Source organism: Echinops telfairi, unplaced genomic scaffold, assembly GCF_000313985.2.
Source record: "Echinops telfairi isolate 266 unplaced genomic scaffold, ASM31398v2 ScPeMD7_7469;HRSCAF=8507_1, whole genome shotgun sequence".
NCBI classification, from domain to species: Eukaryota; Metazoa; Chordata; class Mammalia; order Afrosoricida; family Tenrecidae; genus Echinops; species Echinops telfairi.
This window is the reverse complement of record NW_022111373.1, coordinates 96,215,090-96,234,549: the sequence shown is the minus strand read 5'-3', so window position 1 is coordinate 96,234,549 and position 19,460 is coordinate 96,215,090. Positions and strand designations below refer to the sequence as shown.

The window sequence follows — 19,460 nt, the reverse complement described above, 5'->3', positions numbered from 1 at the left end:
GACCCGTCTGGAGGCAGAGAGGAGCAGTGTGTCAGTTCCTAAGACCATCCTAAATGTTTCCCAATAGTCTTAGGCGACCCCTGTGAAAGGGTCATTCAACCCCCAAAGGGGTCGCAACCCACAGGTTGAGAAGCGCTGCTCTAGTGGATGCTGACTCAGTGACCCAACCCTGTGGGTTTCCGAGACTTAACTATGGGTGTAGAACTGCCAGCCATGTGGATCACAGCGTAACGCGTAACTACTACACCACCAGGGCTCCTGCATCTGCAAGGTAAGCAGTTGAAAAATCACCAGCTGTTCCTTGAGAGAAAGAGCTTTGGGGCTTTCCACTCCCAGAGTTAAAATCTCACTCACAGGGGCGTTCTCCCTTGTGAGGGTCCTGTATGTGAGGGTATGCTCGTGCCCCCTCAGGTGGCACCTCAGTGCACCTGTGGCCACCATAGAGCCCTGTAGAGCAAGGCTCCCAGGCAGCTGTGGAGGAAGGAATGCGGTTCGGGCTGAGTAACCAGGGCAAAGGCATGAAGATGTTTTACTTTCATTTTAACCTCTTCTTGCTTTTGAACAAACTGATGGTGTGCAGTCTGGTCATAGCATGTTAAGCATGGGACTACAGAAAATTTATGAGCGCAAATGTAATATGGGAACAAACTTGTGAAATTGGCCAAGATTAGTTCTATAGCTTACACAGATGTGGGCTGAGAAGATAGAACTAGAATCTATGAACCATGATTATAGATAAAAGGCCTACCTCTAGTTGACTCATAGTGTCCCTTTAGTACAATTAGGAACTCCCCATTTGGTTTCCACCATAAATCTTGCAGTTTTTTTCACCATGCATCTTTACAAAAGCAGACTTGTCTTTATCCTGAAGAGTGGCTAGTGGTGGGTTCAAACCGCCAATCTTTTGGTTGGTAGCCAAGCACTTAACCACTGTGCCATAGGCTCTTTTCAAGAAAACTAAGCCAAACCCACTGCCATCAAGTGGGTTCTGGCGAGCCCTGTAAGACAGAGTAGAACTGCTACCTAAGGTTCTGAGGCTGTAAATCTTTATGGACTCTGCGTCCTCTTCCTCCCTCAGAGCGGCCGTTGGGTTTGAACTGCTGACCTCACAGCAGCCCAATGTGAAACCCAATCCTCCCCCAGCACTCCGAGGTAGGTTAGTTTACTATAAATATATATTACCAAATGACAAAATTCCCTATTTCGGAGAGCATCGTTTCCTAAAAGATGTTGCCTCCAACAGGGTCGCCTGGGTAATGGAACTCCTGGGTAAGCATCCCTTTGGGATGGTGATAATCTTGTTCTCCATGGAAAACTACTACAACTATCTCATTTCCTGAATCTAAACCCAGCAGGGGCACTCTGTTCTGTGGGCGTCTTTGTGAGTCCGGATGACTCCAAGGCTACAGTGTTGGCATCAGTGGAAACCCAATGTAACAGTGGGAAAGAGTCTACTCAGCTGGCGAAGTTCCCGACTGGCGTAATGAAAATTCTATTTGTGGCAAATACTCACACGAACGAAGGGGGAAAAAAAGATTTCCAGATTTTTATTTCCGGAGCTGTACACCAGGTATTAAAGTACAACAAATACAAAATAATGCTCAAAAAAATCAGTGTTTATGTACAAATATTAAAATCAATGCAATAGCAACTTCCTCTTGAACATCTGATACTAAAACTTGTTCTGATTGTCACTAATTTATCTCATACTCACAGGGTACTTATTTCAAACTGGGACAATTGGAATCACTGGTCATCTAAGAAGAATATTAATATCTACCATATTTAACAATAAAACTAATAGTTTCCTCCTTTTAGTGAAAAAATTAGGAACTTTTTAAAAAACATAGTAATGTCAATATCTTTATAAATTATTTCAATTTCCATTTGTAGACAATGTGCTTTGAAACTCTGGGCAAACAATCTCCTTGGTTGTCAGGTTTACTTGTTAGTTTACATTCAAAGTTGAAATATTCACTAAAGACTTTGGTTAAATTAAATAGTATCACTATGCTCTATTAGATCTGACGCGCTCAAATATTTATGACCCTCAATTTTAAAAATTAAAAAGAAACAATTGCACAATTCCTTTTAAAAATTAAAAAGGAAACATGTGACCTAATTGTACACACTTTAGTATTTTTTAAGCAGTATTCTACATCCTTCAAGTAAATTCAGCAGTTGACCATGACAAGAGGAAAACTAAACATATAAAAAGCTAGAATGAAAAAGATGAAGTCTGACTAAAAAAGTAAAAGTATTGCTATAATCACAGCACCAGTTACGTTTCTAAATGAATACGTTGCCTCTGTAAATTCCCTGTACATAAAAGATACATCAGCCAACACTGCAATTGCTCACCATGGATTTTTGGTTTGTTCATATGAAAATAATGTGGCAAAGGAAAAAAAAAAAAGAATTCATCACAGTTTGTTATAAGAATTGTGCTTTAACACTTGATAATAAAGGCATTAGTTTCTTCATATGATTGCAAATTGGCTATTTCATGCTCTCGACTTCAATTCTTTTAATAAACAGTAACAAATTCTGTTGAAATTCTCAAACCGAGGGGGGGGACAACAAAACAATTAACCAGTAAATCCCGCTTTTAAAATAAAATTCAATAAATAGCTATTTTACATGGATAAAGTTATAGTGGTACAATTATGAACGTCACATCAGGCATGCACAAAAATGGTATTATACATGGCAGGAGTAGTCAGAAAATATTGAATTAGATCTAAAAAGATATGAAGAATTTACACCTATATACAAAAATCTTGCAAATTATTGCCTCATTTTAACAAGGAATTAAAAGTAAACATCACCAGCTAGCTAGCACTCTCTAAGAGGCTAAAATCAGATTGGCATTTAAAAATCTATTAAACTAGCTGGAATTTATTTTTCTCCCATACCATTTTCTGGATTTTGGTCAAAAATCTTTATTAAATAACTAAAGTGTCCATTCAACTTGCTGATAATCCAAATGTTAGATAAGAAACACCGTTTCCATCTTATATCAAGATCCCAGCAATGCATAGATAAACTGAATATATTACTGCATCAGCTTCTGAGAATGGGCATGTTCATTTAAGTGCAACTGGTATTAGCATTCAGTCATCTTTGTGTAAATTATTTTATACAAACCAGCCACTGCAAACCCACAGTCAAAAGTAAAGTTACAACAATGGAAGAGTATGGCCAGTATCTTACTAAATTACAGAAAATGTACTGATTATTAACATAAGAAATAAAGTTTCAAAGTTTAGCACAACAACACAGCAATAAGAAGCTGACAACTTGGATGAAAATCTCAGAAAGCCACGCAGGTCCCAGGCTACCCATTATTTACTGTGTGCATATAAGAATGCTAGACTTTTAGGTGTATAAATTAGAGACTGATTTTTAAGTTATTAATTTAACCAATTTTGTCCACTGTGCTAAAAATTAAATTTGACAGTAAATGTGCTACTGCGTAAACACTTCAAAGCAATCTTCATTAAAATGCTGCAAAGGGAAACAAGGATACACATCATCCAAAATGAAGGATGTCATTGCAGTTCACAGTTTGTAGAATAAATACCCTCCCTTTCAATCACTACTAAGGTTACTACATCCTATCTACTCATCAGCACAACCTTGAAGCGACTTATACTTACAAGTATCAGCAATGCAGCCAAACACTTAGGTTTTTTTGTAAAGCAACACAACTACTAAAAAAAAATTTATCAAGATGGTGCAAAAAAAAAAAGTAAAAGTAAATTGTTAAGTATACTATAAAAAACAAAGCTTATTATATCCTAATACTGTATTGTTGGAGTTTAGCTTACAACTTAAAGATGCACTTCTATAGAGCAAAGTGGCCAAAATTTCTGACGATGGCTTCTTGGTTCACAATGTTCACAAGAATAAAAAAAATTAGGTCTGAGATGCATCTGAACACCTGTCACCTTTTAAAACATCAAGTGGTAGAGTACCATTCTAGTTCAGATAAGAACTCACATTTTTCTTGCCAAATGTTCACGAGAAACAAAAAAAGGCTTAAATAGACTTCAAGGTTCTACTGCATCATGTGTACGAACTACACGTCCCTCCTATATACGAACCCTTTGAACTGCAGCGCTACAAACAACTGAACAGGTGCCCCCGAATGCAAGCCACTGAATGGCAACACCCTAGGCTTTCTAGACTGTGCATCCACCAGCTGACTGCTTCAGGATAAACAAAATTAGACAAGGACCGGTATTGATTTGCAAGATTACAATCTTGACAATGGTGGACAAACCCCAATCGGAACACCACATCTTCAGAGGTCAAATGTTCAGTGAATACACGAAGTGAACACAGAAGTCTTCTGGCAGTAAGATGACCCGTTCTGTGTAAGGTAGCCCTGGTCGAAAATTTTGAAACAGGATCCAAGCAAGCGTCTTCGTATTCTACACACACGCAGTTCCTTGTGCTGGCTTCCATTCAGGTGGACTTGCTGCTTTGTAAACAGAAGTGCTCTACTTGAATAATGTAAGAGAAGGGTCCATAAAAATTTTTTTTTAAATCCTTGCATGTTTGTGCAGTTTAAAGAAACCCACCCCTGCTTTTATGTAATCAGGAAGAAAAATAATAATAATAAAATGCTACATTGAGCAGGGATCGAGATCGGTACCTGTAAACATTGTTATCCCACTGCATCCATTCCGGCAAAAGGAATTTACAAGAAAAGAAGCCACTCCATTCCGTTCAGAACTTCTGTGCTGGTTTTGAGCTGGTGGCCTGTCTACAGGTTTTCAGTTGGGAGCGAGGGCCGTGGAGAACAGAAGAGAACAGCCCAGGAGCAGGACGAGGTATGTGGGGCAGAGGGGTGGGATGAGGAAGAGAAGCAGAGCTTAAAGCTGCACCACAGAGTTCAATCCTAGTTCCCAACTCTGCTGATCACAGTTCATTTCCACATTTATGGATTGAAAAATGAAAATACTCTTGATAAACCAAGATAAAGTTCTATACATACTGACATCACTGATGTCATAGTGAAAAAGGTTCAAACTTCCAGTGAAAGACTAAGCAAACCTGATCGTTGCTCCCCTCCAGCGTCCTGGGCCTGCACCCCAGCCGTCACTCGGAGTGCAGGGCAGCGTGCTGGTGCAGGGTGTGGGCACTGATGAAACCATTGGTTTCGCTGGCAGAGAGATTGCTGAAGTCAGCCACAGAGACGGCCATTTTGGCACTGGTGATGCGATGCGTGTGATTCTCAAAGTCCACGCCCAGGTTACTTACAGACACTTCATTCATAAAGGACTCGGGGACGGCAATGCCCATCTTCAATCGCTTTGCGGGTCTTTCCGAGTCTTCGCTGCATATGTTCATAGGGTTTAGCTCTGAGGGATAAAATCCAGTCTCAAATAAATTAAAACAATCACTTTCCCCGCTGCTGGGCAGGGTGAGTAACTCTTCCGTTACAACAGGCACATGATTGACTTGTCCCCGGGGGGCACTGGCCAGTGGGGGGAAGCTATCATCCAAACAGTTCACCTCCGCGGGGTTGCACACAGTCGCTACGCTGTTGGTCAGAGCTGCAGAGAAATGGAAAGTGGCCTCAGTAAGTGGTCCTGGGTCAGGATCCCAAAGGACATCGAGCGGCATTGGTTTTACCTGTCAAGTCGCTGGCAGTGAAAGAGTTCAGGATGTTCAGGGGCTGGTCAGGGATGGGCTCAGGTCGGTTAGAGGTTAAGGCTGAAGAATTTACTGTCCCACCCAGAGCTTCTGTCTCATCTACCAAACGATCCATGTAGTCCCTGAAAAACACACCCCACAGTTGCAGGACAGCAGATCACCGCCAACGGCCGAGTCCCAGAGTGCAGTCTGCGCTACTTACGTGACTCCGGGGTGATGGTTGTACCGTTTCTTCCCAAATCTGGTTTGTTGAGCGAAATAATCGTAACGTTCAGATTTCTTCCACATATAGTAGAATGCCACACACTCAGCAACCGATCGAGTCCTCACCTGACAATTTTAAAAAACGGAGGGTTTTGTTTATAAAATAAATGTGCACTTTGACTAAAACTCCTAGAACACTGGAATCATGCTGCCTTTTCTTGACTGAACTGGATTATTCTGCCTGCGGCCGAGCTTCTTAAACTGATGGGAACCAGCCCTGCAGGAGCCCTGGTGGTGGAGTAGTGACAAGTTGGGCAGTTGGAAACCACAAGCAGCTCCACGGGAGAAAGACAGGACTTTCCACTCCCACCAACAGTTACCGTCTCAGAAACCCACCGCGGGCCACTGTGAGCCAGCACCGACTCGATGGCAGCGAGTTGGGTTTTGGTTTGGAGAGGTCTGTAATACACTTCACAGGGCTTATCACCTTTGGAAAACGGGGTGCATCAGATTCTCAAAGGGTCCTGTGACCCAAAAGCGGTTAAGAACCCTTGGCAAAGGCATCAGCATGCAGTGCATCTGGGACTTCTGAGAATTTGCTAGCCAAAGGCAGGGCTTTCCCCTTCAACAGGTATTTGCCTCTGAACTCCAGCAGAGCTTCATAGGAACAGTAAAACCTGAGGCTCGTCAACCGGGCTTCCACACACACAGTAGGGGGCTTCTCTAACCACCTACAGCCCTCTGCATTCAGATGTACATTCTGTATCAGACAAGAAGCATTTTCTCTCCTGTTTAATCAGTGCCTAGTAAGGAAGCTACCAATCTCTATGCTCATGAGTGAGCATTTTTAAAACAAGAAACACAGTCTACCTTTGAGTAAACATCATTAGCTCTGAGTCTTTTCAGACTGTGGGCTTCCCAGGAGGAGAACCTTTTCTATTTGGTCTGCTGGTCTATATTGCCCACTGCCACGCCTGATCCAATAGTGGGACTTAATTATTTATGGACGCAGAGGATAGAGTACATTTCAGGGTCATTACACAACTGGTTCCTTTTTGACTTCAAAGGCCAACCCAAATTCTAAAACTAAAGTTTTCTGTATTTATTAAGCATTTTACTCATTGTTGAGAGTGTTTTTTCTATATATACAAAAGCATAAAATACCAACCTACCCATCTAAATATTTCAGAACTTTGCCTTCCTCTAGGATGAAAGGGATAATAATCAGTATATTTCCACGAGACCTAACAGTTCGAAAGGAATCAGAATACATTGTTGTTGTTGTTTTCAGAATACATTTTTCCAGTTGCTCATAGGACCGATGTTGCTTTTTTTCAGCAACTACAGGTCTTACTTCGGAAAAGAAAGATTTTTGAGACCACAGCCTCTGAGCACTTTGGAAGAAAGAAAAGCCAAGGCAGGAGAGGAGTACGACTTCCAGAAGCACCGTGAACCCACCTTCTGGGAGCAGAAGAGTGTAGCGCAGCACGTCACAGCCGCGTACCGTGTGTCAGCGTCCTCACAACTAGAGCAGTATGGGCGCGTGGAAGGCAGGGGGCACTAACCAGTAGTTGCTCCCCAGGCTCCCATCCCCGCCCCCACTACTCTAGGCAACAAGGCAGTGGCTTATAAATTAAGTGCTCAGACTCATTTTAATTACTTTCCCAGTTTGCTTAATAATTTGCCTGCTAGTAAGGATTTTGAGAAAGGTGCAGGAGGGGGCAACGCTTTGTCTAAGCACAAAGGTACTACCAGTCAGAATGAACTGACGGCAGTGCACAACCATGTGCCTAATAAGGAGTCTTGGTGGTGCCATGGTTACTCGCTCAGCTGCTTCCTCCAGAAGGTCAGCTGTTTGAACGTATCGGCTGTTCCTCAGGAGAAAGATGCAGCCGCTTCCTTCAACAAAAACACCCTCTTGGTCGTTATGAGTCCACTGACTGAATGGCAACAGATTGTTAAGTCGCCTAACACGTACCTTATTCTTCTGTATAAGATGAAAATCTTTCCCAAAAAGCATGAGGGCGTGTTCAAAGCTTCGGCATTCCTCTTCTGTCCATGCAGTCATTCCTTCTAAGGAAATTTCAGAACAAAGTTGATTGGCCACAAAACTCAGTTGTGATTCACTGGCTTTTTCAGTAGTTTTCCCTGTGAAAGGCCATAAACTCACGCACATAAAAGGCTTCTCTACTTAGATATACATCTTACCAAAAAACTTACAATACCAAATATAAATTCTATACTTTTGTTTTTTTTCTGCAGAGTAGAATTAGATTTTAATGTGTTCTGCTTGTTGAGTCTCCGATCTTTTCAAACAAGGCGTAAATATTACTTTTAAATGGGGGTGGGAGGGGGGCAGTATTTCCTTCATAAAAGTAAATAAAGCCTTTATTAAAAACTGGAAGTTCTTTAATTAGAAATTGTGTGCTATCAATCATATTAAATAAAGTACAGTGAATATACATTTATTTAGGGTCAGTGTGTGAGTGTTATGCCGGAAAATCTAGAAACCTAACAGGGATGAGAAATAGAAATAGTTCATGCTCTCAAAAGACTAAATCGCATTCTACTTCCTGGCAGATGTTAACACTGGGAATCTGAACAACCACTCAAGGCAGCAAAGGAGATGCAGAAGGCCTCCGGAGGGCCCAGGAGTGATTTTATACCTTCCCTTTATTTCTGAACCGTCTCAGTCAATGACGATGGGGGCAGATCCCCAACGTCATCACTGGTTGTCCACCAGACAGGTGAATAGTAAGGGGGCTTCAAAGAGCTCATGAAAAATCCCATTATCTTCTCCATTCTACTTTTCCCGTGAACTTTTTGAAGCCCCCTTATAGTCTGAAATAAGGAAAAAGCAGGAATTTCATTTTAGAGTTTTCAAAGCCTAAAACAAATTTTTAAGCAACAACCTGTACAAGGAAACATGCCAATGCCTATTCTCAACCTACACATTCAAATATGATATTTACAGCTTTTAGACATTTCTAAGTCACTTGTATGACATTATGAAGCATTTTCATGCTACATATTCTTAATGAAAGCTATGGTGCATGCAATCTACTTATATAAGCAAAAAAAGGAAATGAAAAGTTAACCATTTTCTTGGCACATACAAAAAACATAAGCATTATAAAATGTTTTTACATGATTACTACAAATAAAGGTCTTGTTATAAATTCAGTGGACTATAGTACGTGCTTCTTTTTCCTTTTTAAAATTCTTAACCCCCTCTTCATTCACTGTTTGGTTTTAAAAAATAGAAAAGAAAGAAAGAAAACAACTTTTTTCCAATGAAATCATAAAATCATTCTTTTTAATTACTTTGGATATATTGTCATCTCTGGGGTCTGCCTTGTTCTGTAACTATTTCTTCAAGAAAGTGGAGGTGACAGGGGGTTAACTAATTTGAATTTGGACAATCTCTGGCACGTCTAAAAATAGAGGGCAAGAAAAGGAAACAATTATTTGCTATGAAGACGAACATAGATCTTACACAAGTGTTACAGGATCGCTCGGCCCTTTAGTATACTTTACTGATGGGTGCTCCCCAAATGACCAGCCCCTGTCGCCTCCCCCTCTGGAGCCTGAGTGCTTCTCACCTTGAGCAGACTTTCCATTGCAGCAGTACCTGTCGAGCGCTTCCTTAATGTTGTGATTACACTTGAGAAGTTCATATAATGCCTGCGAGAGGGAGTAGAGGGAGAAACAGTCAATAAAAATGACCCCAAGTTTATACTTCACAACATTATCCCACACAGGCACCTTGTACGAATGAATACACACAAAAGCGGGATGGCACATTGAGCTCAGGGCATTTGCGGCACCGGGTTGGGTGGTCCGGGCATTGACACCCCGCCCCCCCCATAACTGTCTTGCAGATTGGCTCTGGCACCGAATGGGTTTGTTCATTCTCACTCCACTTCTCAGAGGTCACCTCCAGCAGTGTTCTTGACTTTCTTAACTGCCTTCTGAGTTGGGCAGCTGGCCTGTTTTAGATGATGCTTCTAGATGTGGATCCTAGCCTCATCTCACTGGCATCTTAAAGGCATCTTCAAAGCCTCTCAGTTTCAGTGTAAGGGAACAGCAGCAACCTGGACTGGCACTTTAATGACAGACCTCAGTTACTGCCATTTACCATGAAAGGTGTTTTTGTGCAATTATTTTAAAAATTAAAAGATCATTTTATTGGGGACTCTTACAACTCTTGTTACAATCCATACATCACTTGCATCAAGCAAATTTGTACATGTTGCTTTCAGTATTTTCTAGACATTTACTTTCTATTGAGCCCTTGGTATCAGTTCCTCATTTTTTTTGCCCCCTCCCTGTGCAATTTTTTAAAAATCATACTTTTTTTAAATTAAAAAAAAATCAGAATATTTTACTATTAAATCTGAAGGTGTGAAACTGTTAAATAACAGAATTCAGTTGAAAATTAAGAATCTACCATGCCAAGGAGGCTTAAGGATGGCCTAGTATTGCTGTTAGGTACCATCACAATGGCTCTAACCCACAGAACCAAACACTGCCTGGTCCTCAAGTGTTCCTCCGCTTGAGCCCATCAATATGAGAAAACCTATCAATATCAATAGGTTATGTTAAAAAGCAATGATCTCAACTGATGCTTTAAGAAAAAGCATTTGATACATCAATAGCTATTTCTAATGTAAAAAAACTGAAGATGTACATAAATTAATACTATCTTAATATAATAAAGGTAGCTTGCCAGCCACTCCAGAGAACAAAGATATGGCAAAGGTTAGATGCAGCTGCTGCCACTGAGTTCATTCTAAGTCACAGGGAGCCAAGAGGGTACACGACTGCTCCACTGGGTTTCCAAAGCTGCCCGTCTCCACTCCAGCAGATGGCATGCCTCTCTGCCACGGAGAGAGGGTGCACTTCGACCCCCCACGGAGTGGCGCTAGCTTTCAACTGCTGCCTTGTGGTTAACAGTCCACAAGTAACCCACTCCATCGGGAGGGCTCTCACTGGCGCCCTGTGACTTATTATAGGACGGGGCAACTGCCCAGTGCGTTTCCAAGGATGTAACTCTTTATGGGATTAACATGCCTTCTCTTTCTCCCGAGGAGGGTTGGTGGTTTCAAACTGCTGACCTTGTAGTTAGCAACACACCTCGTATAACCACTATGCCACCAGGGCTCCAGCAGGCCTCAGCTCACCATTACTACCAAAGGGCTCTGAGCATTTGGTTAATGAAGAGAGCAGATCACAGGAACAAGGGAGAGTAATGATAAGGAAGAAACAACAAGTATCACGTGGTAATGTTGAAAACTAGAAAACCTACAGAAACAGCTGGAAAAAATCATCACGATACTTGTTTCAATACATTAGTTTGTGTTTCAATACATTAGTTTCAATAGTCATGAGATAATTGTTAAAAAAATCAGTTACTTCTTCATTAGCAACGTAATTATAAATGAAGTACAGCGCTCATTTATAACAGCATCAAATCTGAAGAGGCTTGAAAAAAATTGTGGAAAAATGGAATTAAAATATAATGAAATTTTCTATAAACTTTTTGAAACCCTCTCATACATGCTATCTCATAAGCTAGCAAAGAATTAAGTTAATGAAATACTTGTGCTGTTGAAAAGGAGAGTCAGACCATGTTCCTTAAGTAGGAGGCTTAACGCTTTTTATAGGTGATGCTAATTCTCCCCAAAGTAATTTATAAACTTCAATATCAACACCAAAACTCAATGACTTTTCTTTCTGTCAGCTGACAGTACCGGGAAGTGAGGCTAGTCCAACAGCTTTGTTATTTGGGAATACAACTTAGGTAGATGCGCCGGGGTCACCTACGATGGGAAAAGGTACCAAAACGGGATCAAAGGAAGTCAGGAGGCAAACCAGGCACATTTCAAAACGGGACTTTATCCTGGTGATTAAATACTGGGCTGCCAACCAAAAGACTGGCTGTCTATACCCACCCCTGCCCGTCCTCTCGGGTGACCGTGGACTTGACCGCAATGGGTTTTACAACAGGCAATCAGACTCCCACCTCCCACACCACATGCTGTCAAAAGAGTTACACAGCTCTCCCTCATTTTGCTGCACTTTGCTTTACTGCCCTTCTATTTGTTTACTACATTGGAAACATCTAATAGCAACAACTGACGCCCCGCCCACCCAAAGCCTGAAGAGCCGCAGTGGCACGCAGGGGCACCGTGCTCCCTCGCCAACCCTGTCCCCCCGGGCAGTATGGCATCTCCATCTCATTTATTTTCCCACAATGCTGTTGGATACTAATATGAAACCTACTGCTATCGAGTTCTTTTTCACACTGGAGAGACAATTGTGTAATGTAAACATCTTTTACGTGCACTAAAACAAAACAAACTCCTACAACTCTGTTTGCTTTACCGCAGTGGTCTGGAGTCGAACCCATGGTATCCCCGAGGTCTGCTCTAATATCTGTAGTAGACTTGAGACTGCATGAACAAACTGATATTTAGAGTGAGATCAAAATTATGCCCGTATGTATTTTAAAAAAGACGAGAAGAAAAGATATGACATTATCACGAGTGGTTACTTCTCAAGTTACACCTGATGGGGTTTTTGTTTGTTTGTTTGTTTTTGTATGTGTGAAGAAAGTAATTTGAATTTCTTTCTTTTTTTTGAGCCTGATGGTTTTTTAACCAGTGTTTTCTATGTTGTAAAAATCTATCGGAGACATATAACTCACAAGTGAGTCAAAATACTAACAAATCATATTTCAACAAACTTTGCTGTTGTTTTACCAAAACTTGAAGTTTACCTGTTCGTTGTCCCTTGTGTGTGTTCCTGCAGAAATCCGATCCACGACTTTTTCATTCCCAGTTCTCAATGACGCCTGGACAAGGTACTCCTTAACTTTGCTCTCCAAAACCACCCCGGGCCGCCACAGTAGCTGGTCTTCAGCGTTCTCATACACTGGGAAAGAGCACTGCATGTAGTGAGCACAAACACACCCCTGCTTTTCCTCGTCATGTAAAGGGCACAAACACTTAGCTATCAAGTAGAACCTTCTATTAGTCAAACTTAAAAATACATACACATACTTTTAATGTTATTTTGGGCCAAGGGTTCTTGTGGTTAGAGAAAGTACCTGTTTTTGTGGCTGGATTTACTGACCTATCAGAAAGCTTTACACATGCCTAGTAGCATCTGACAGGAACATCAGTTGTGTCTTATATTTTTCTAATAAAGAGGTAACAAATAGCTCTTCAGGGTATAGATTATGTAATAAGCTCATTGAAATGCTCTCTTGATTACCTAAATCATCTAGTACCATTGAGCCACTATTGGTTCATAGCCACCCTACAGGACAGGAGTTTCCAAGACTGTAATTCTTTACAGGAGTAGAGAGTCCTGTCTTTCTCCTGAGGAGCTGCAGGTGGTTTTGAATGGCCAACCTTGCAAATTGCAGCCCAAGGCACAACCACCAGGGTTCCTAATTACCTCAAGAGCTGTATGGTATTCTAAAATTGTGAGCACATAAAGGCAAAAATATTTGCCAAGAATAAAATTACTATTTCATTTCTTATTGATTTATTTATCAATAAAACCACCATTTCATTATTACCAATTTTCTTGTTAAGTATGAATTTTTATTTAAAGGGATAGGAAGCAGTTTAATTAAAGCTCCCCAGCAAGGTTTTGGAAAGAGTAAGTGATGAGAGAAGTCCACTTTCCACACTCTCTGCAAGAGGCTGGTATACTATTAAGCCAGAATCTTACTCCAACGAGGTTTCTGGTGTATCTTCGCTCACTGGGGCCGACTCTGCACCATTGCCAAGAATGGGTGGCCCAACCACTGACCATGTGTTTGTTCAGGGCAGTCCATTCTCTAAGTCTATGGAAAATACTAAATGCAGCTAATACAAGTCATGACTGAGCGTTTTCTGGGTAGCAGGGACTGTAAAGCTTTATGCTCACCAGGCTAAGGAGCAGTGATCGTCCATCCCAGTTAGCAGGAAAGGTAAGAATCAAAAACTGTTCCTTAAAGCCGTAGACTGGTGTTTTTAGAGAAGTCTATGGAGCTGAAACAATTCTTCTCTCCAAGGCGCTATAGCTATGTCCTTGGCTCCAAGGCTGTGGTATTTGGTTGGTGGGCTGAGAGGTGGGGCATCTGAAGCTAGTCAGCTGTTTTAGGCTTAGCTGGGGACAACCATGTCCCATCACTTGGAAAAACTGTTTAGAAAAATAGGTTGCCAAAGCTAGTGTACCCCGAGGGTGCCTACCTCCCCTCTTCTAAATGGGAGCTACCCCGGCATAGAGGAAAAAGAGAGAGCTCAGGGAGTAATAGGTCTGCTGTGCTGCTTCTGCCCGCCTGCCTTTACAGGTCAGAGCTTGCATCAGGGCAAAGCCAAGTACCTGGGGAGAGTCCAACCTACTTGGTCCCTGAGTTCCACTGGGAAAGTGTTCTTGCATTTTACTTCCCACTACAACACAGTCCGCTCCATTCTTTCAGAACTAACTAGAGTTGACCTCTAAGAAAATTGTGAAGGAAAACCGAGTATGCTCAGTTTACAATGTAGGGGTGCACACAGAGGCGGGCATCTTTTATTGCCCTTTTGACACCTGCAGGGGACGACAAAGAAAGTGTTTCCCTATTTCCTTTTTCCTTCAAGCGTTTCCTTTACCAGAAGCTGATAACCTAACATCCCCATGCTCTCAGGTGATGAGAGTTGGCCCTCTTCTGCAGGGGCAGGATGGCGGCCGTGGGGCTGCTGACTCAGAGGAGCGTAGCTGGGTTCACGGTGCTGCGAGGACAGGCTGGGCAGCACTCTACCAGGTGGGTCTCGGATCGGCATGGCCAACATTCCTGCAGTCTCCCTAAGTCAGACTGTGGAAGATAGCTTGCCCTAACCCTATCCAGATACTGCTGAGGTTGGCGTACAATCGGACACTGAAAGAAATGTAACTTGTCTGTCAAACGTTATCAAAACGAAAAGCCTTCCTTACCTGCTTCATCACCATGATATTCTCCGAGATAAGGTGGAATCTCTGCCTGATACTGTAAACCGACCATTATTTCCTACAGGAAAATTTACAAGGAAAAATGATAAACTGTAAAACAAATAAATAACTTTTAAAAGTGTCACTCATTGATCAGTTATTCCAGGCCAAAAGAAACGATCTTGCAACAACAAAAGCTTCTTAAATTAGTTCAGAGATAAGTATTTTTAAAGCTACTTTAATTCAAATCATCTATTAAGTCATGATGGTGACTCAACTTACCTTCCTCAAATCTTCAGGTGAGTTACCACTGTCTGTTTCTACGTCTTCAACCTCTGATTCCTTATCCCCATCACATGTAGTATTTGCTTTTTAAAAGGAAGAAAGATATTTCAAAGAGTTTTTTGGGGTTTGTTTGTTTGTTTTGCCTATTTTTGCAGCCCCTCAGAGTGCATGATAGTCGCTGTATAAGAATGGACGGGGCTCAAGGCGCCAACGTAAACATACTAAATCTCTTGTATTAGTCACGTGTTTCAATATCAGCCAAACAAGACAATGAAAACTCTAGGAAAATGTGAAAGATCCTTAAAATTAAGATGGTGTACAGATAGTAGTTGGCTGCCTTAAAGACAACGGAAAGCACTGGATTTCTGAGTGCTCCAATCCAGAACGATATACCGTAAGTCAATCCAAGTTTTCACGTGTCCACATTCACATTTGAATTTGTTAACTGAATAGTTCTTCCACAATAAAAATACCTCAAAGAAATAAATTTGATTGCGTGTTGGGGGAGGAGTTGTGATTTGAAACTACAGTTTTAATACAGGAAAAAGGATATCAATGAAGAAATGCCTAAGGCGAAGTCTGGGAGAGTTCCCAGTGCAGAGCCTCCAAATCCCCCAGAGATGTGCCACACACACACACACACACCCCCCACGTGCCCGGATGGCTTTCAGCAACAGGGACGGCGGGCGCTGCGCTGCCAGGACTTCTTTTTACATAGTCAAGAGCTGTTCTATTGTTCCTGAAACCTCTTGCGGGGTTACAACACAAAGAACTAGCAAGAGGAGGGGAGAAAAGTATCAAATAGATAAAAAAAGATTAAAAAAAACACACAAAGTAAGTTTTTGAGCACGCTGGTTTTCAAAACCAGGAGAGCAAGAGCTTTTAACAGAAATTCAAAAATGTTTATATCAAATTTTATGGTTGAACTCAGAATGGTTACCATAGTAACAGATGAGTCTTGGGAAGGAAAACAAAGAGCTGTGTAAAACGTCAGCAAACGTGATAATTCTTAAATAGCATGTTAGTTCACCTATAGCCCACCAAAAAGATGGTATTTTACTTCACTTAAGTAAAACATTTTGAAAATATTTTGACACAAACTCTCAAGCGTGGGGACCAAAGCTACCACCAGGAAGCAGATGGGCTCTTACATCGTAAAGGTCGAGGGAAGAAGTCAGAAGTCTCGTGAGACGTCACGGACGGCGTCAGATCGTCGGCAGACGACTGAGTCTCCTCGTCATCGCCGGACAGCAGGTCTTTGGCGATCTCCTCCTGGGCGAAGAGGAAGCAGTGGTGGTTAGAACTGAGGCCGTCAGCCCAGTGAGAAAAGCGTCGCAGTGGCGGTTAGAACTGAGGCCGTCAACCCATTGAGAAAAGCGTCTTCTCAGTTGAGGGGCCCTTGGTTTTGAGAAAAATACATTTAAAATTCACCTATGATTTATTTCCACCTATAAATGTAGTTAGTCATTGATAGTTGGTTTTGTATTTACTTATATTATATGATATTAAATATATGATTCACTATTCTAATGTTCCCTCGTGCTTGCAAGAGAAACAATCTGGCGAACTTGTGGGTGTGCAGCGCTTACCAGATGTTGGTAAATATACAACAAAAGAAACAATTGCTTCTCAGAGATGAATAGTTATGCCCACTTTCTTAAAACACAAAAATCACTGCGACAGAGTTGATTCCAACTGAAAATTACCCCCATAGGGCTAGATGGAATAGGTCCTTTGGGTTTTTGAGACTAAATCTTTATGGAAGTAGACAGTGTCATTTTTCTCCCACGGAGTGGCTGGTGGGTTTGAACTACTGACCTTGCAGTTGGCAGTCAATGTGTAGCCCACTCCACCACCAAGGCTTCTACACCCACTTTCTACTAGTAAATATAAATACAACTGGGAGGAAAACAAAAAGTCTCCAAGCACCGTTCTTCAAATAATTTTGAAAGTCCAACTAATAAAAGTTCTGAATAGTAATAACATTTTTAAAGAAACCGGTTTGAACTAATATTTACATTACTCTTTAGTCATCCTTGTGCCCGGTACAAAGCGAACGCTGAATGACTGTCGGCTAGAATCTGGCCATTAAAAGTCTGTGGTGCATTAATACTAATTTGAAAGACTGTCAAACTTTGTCACTAGAAGTACGAGTTATGGTAACTCAGAGGGAGCGGGTCCAAGACGTGGATGCCTCTCCCTGCCGGCAATCGGAACAGCAAGGAGGGCTCTGCAGGTGGAGAGCCCCCTGCCCAGTGACCCTTAACAAAGGCTGCAGCTGTGGGAAACTGCCCCAGTGGAGCCTGGGCCTCCCCACAACCAGCCGTTAGTGACACAGCACTGGGGCTTTGGCTGCCACAGCCGCCATCACTCAAAGAGCCCAGGAAAACAGAACACTTCTGCAACTACTGCAATCCAGTCAGTTTGATTGGAAGACTTCGGGGAGATTAGTCAAAAGAAGTTACAGGAAAATTTAAGTTTAGAGTAATGTGCCTGCAGGGGAAAGGTGGAATTATTACCAGAGACTATTCTGGTTTCATTCAACAACTTATGAAGTTACTAAGACATTTCAAATAGTCCAACCAAAGGCAAGCAATGTGTAAGTTAGTCACCAAAATGATCAGGGCAATAAGGAGTTTTCAGAAAAATGCTTTCAGTGATCATGAACAGCAGCCAACAGTCAACATTACCCCAGGGGTGATAATGACGAGTGGTCAGCCACAAGAGATCCTGAGTGTCTGAGTGCTTGTACTTACCTTGTCTAGTGTCATATCTGGTAGCTCATCTGCAAGTTCACTCGGGGAGCTGTTTGCACTGGAATGTGCAGCGGCTGGAATTGAAGGTTCATAGCCATAGAATGCCAGTAACTCTTCCAGAGGCATGCTCCCTTCCTATGCGAGCCAGGGAACAAACAGACTCAGTGAGGTCCTGATGCTGGGAAGGCACTGAGCAAAACAGCAGTCCCAATCAAGGTCAAGTTACAGTTTCTCAGTCTAGTTCGTCCAGAAAATAGGAGGACCTGGGGCAATACTAACAGATTAACAAAAGCCTAACAAGTAGCTTTTCTTTTCCTGTGTCATCTTACCTTTTAAAAAATTCTCTCCGATAAATATTTGCTTTTATGCAAATTTTTAAAAATTATATTAGCATAAAGATTTGCTGTGAAAATATTTCCACTTAATCATTTCAGGTAATTTTCAGCATGTTTCCTTTAGTTAACAGCTGACCACTGTTTTTTACACCAAATCACTTAGAAGATTTCTAAATAAAACCTTTACAGAGTATGTACTAATGCCAAAAATATTTGTCTAGTAGTGATCAAAAACACAACTGTCCCTTGTGTAGTTGTACTACTGTTATATCTCATACCAGTTTTTGTCTCTTATTTGCCCACAATTGTCTCAAGTTTAAATGAGATGACCACCATCTTTTTTCTGGAGAAAATGGAAACTTGGTTCTGTGTTCCAGTCCCAGGCCCCGCTACTCTCACTGGCTGCACTGCCCTGATGAAATGGCACAAGTCCGCGGGAGGGCTGCCTGCTTGTTTATACATGTGTATGTATACACATTTGTACAGGTGTATGCCGTGCCATACAGTGATGCCAACTCACTGCTCATTCCCTCCCTCCCCTCCCTTTTTGGACTGCTTAGCAAATAAAAACAGCTTAGAATGAACATTACTTGCAATTTTTAAAGTTCCAAATTTCCTTTTTTAAATAGTTTAATTCAACTACTAACAAGCATAGAAATATTTATAATTGTCACTGAAATAAGTAACTCCAAAACAATAAACTCAAAGATCAGCTAACCTGCTAATTTTTTTAAGGTGTTTTGTTTCCAGCTATTAAGGGACATTTTTTAAGTTTGCATATTGGTTTACCCTCACTTTCAAGGCAAAGTAAGTCAGGAAGCAATCAGCATGCCAGTGCTACAGAAGTATGTGTGAGAGCCACCCACAGGGGACCCACCACGTAGAGAAGGAGCCAGCGATGGCTCAGCGAGAGCCAGCTGGCTGCCCCGAGGGCCTGCCGGGGCACAGGCTGAGGGACCTCCAAACCTGGTCTTTAGCTATGCAGGTGTGGGCCTCAAAAAATTCACTGTGTCCAGCTGAATCATGTATGTTCATGGAATTTCAATGAAAGTTTACAAATGAAGGCTAATTTGTAAATCTGCAGTAGCCAAAAACACCTTTCTAATGACCATAAACAATCACTGCACTCAAAGAACACAGAGCAACACAAATTAAGTTGGAAGCTCACCACACCATGGGCCAGTCTCATGAATGACTATTCTCCCAAACCAAGAACCCACCAACGTGGCCAACTCAGCCTACTGCGGCCCTA

The 19,460-nt window shown here is 41.8% G+C and overlaps 1 protein-coding gene across 3 annotated transcripts in view; it reads right to left on the bottom strand.

The window, feature by feature from the left end:
- Positions 1-1,526: 1,526 nt before the first annotated feature.
- Positions 1,527-19,460, bottom strand: part of MIER3 (MIER family member 3) — a 28,717-nt gene continuing 10,783 nt past the window's right edge. The window contains exons 2-12 of one of the 3 annotated variants that reach the window (XR_006679577.1): positions 17,874-18,008; positions 16,269-16,389; positions 15,115-15,200; positions 14,839-14,911; positions 12,650-12,804; positions 9,471-9,552; positions 7,847-7,941; positions 5,867-5,994; positions 5,644-5,786; positions 4,661-5,564; positions 1,527-4,505 (exon numbers count right to left, since the gene is read on the bottom strand). Coding sequence is in view for 2 of the 3 variants with exons in the window: in XM_004703607.3 (XP_004703664.1) it covers positions 5,107-5,564; positions 5,644-5,786; positions 5,867-5,994; positions 7,847-7,941; positions 9,471-9,552; positions 12,650-12,804; positions 14,839-14,911; positions 15,115-15,200; positions 16,269-16,389; positions 17,874-18,008 (1,476 nt within the window). In the remaining variant the exon portion in view is untranslated. Of the gene's footprint in view, positions 5,565-5,643; positions 5,787-5,866; positions 5,995-7,846; positions 7,942-9,470; positions 9,553-12,649; positions 12,805-14,838; positions 14,912-15,114; positions 15,201-16,268; positions 16,390-17,873; positions 18,009-19,460 lie in introns of all 3 variants that reach the window. The other 2 variants (XM_004703608.2, XM_004703607.3) reach the window with 2 other exon arrangements.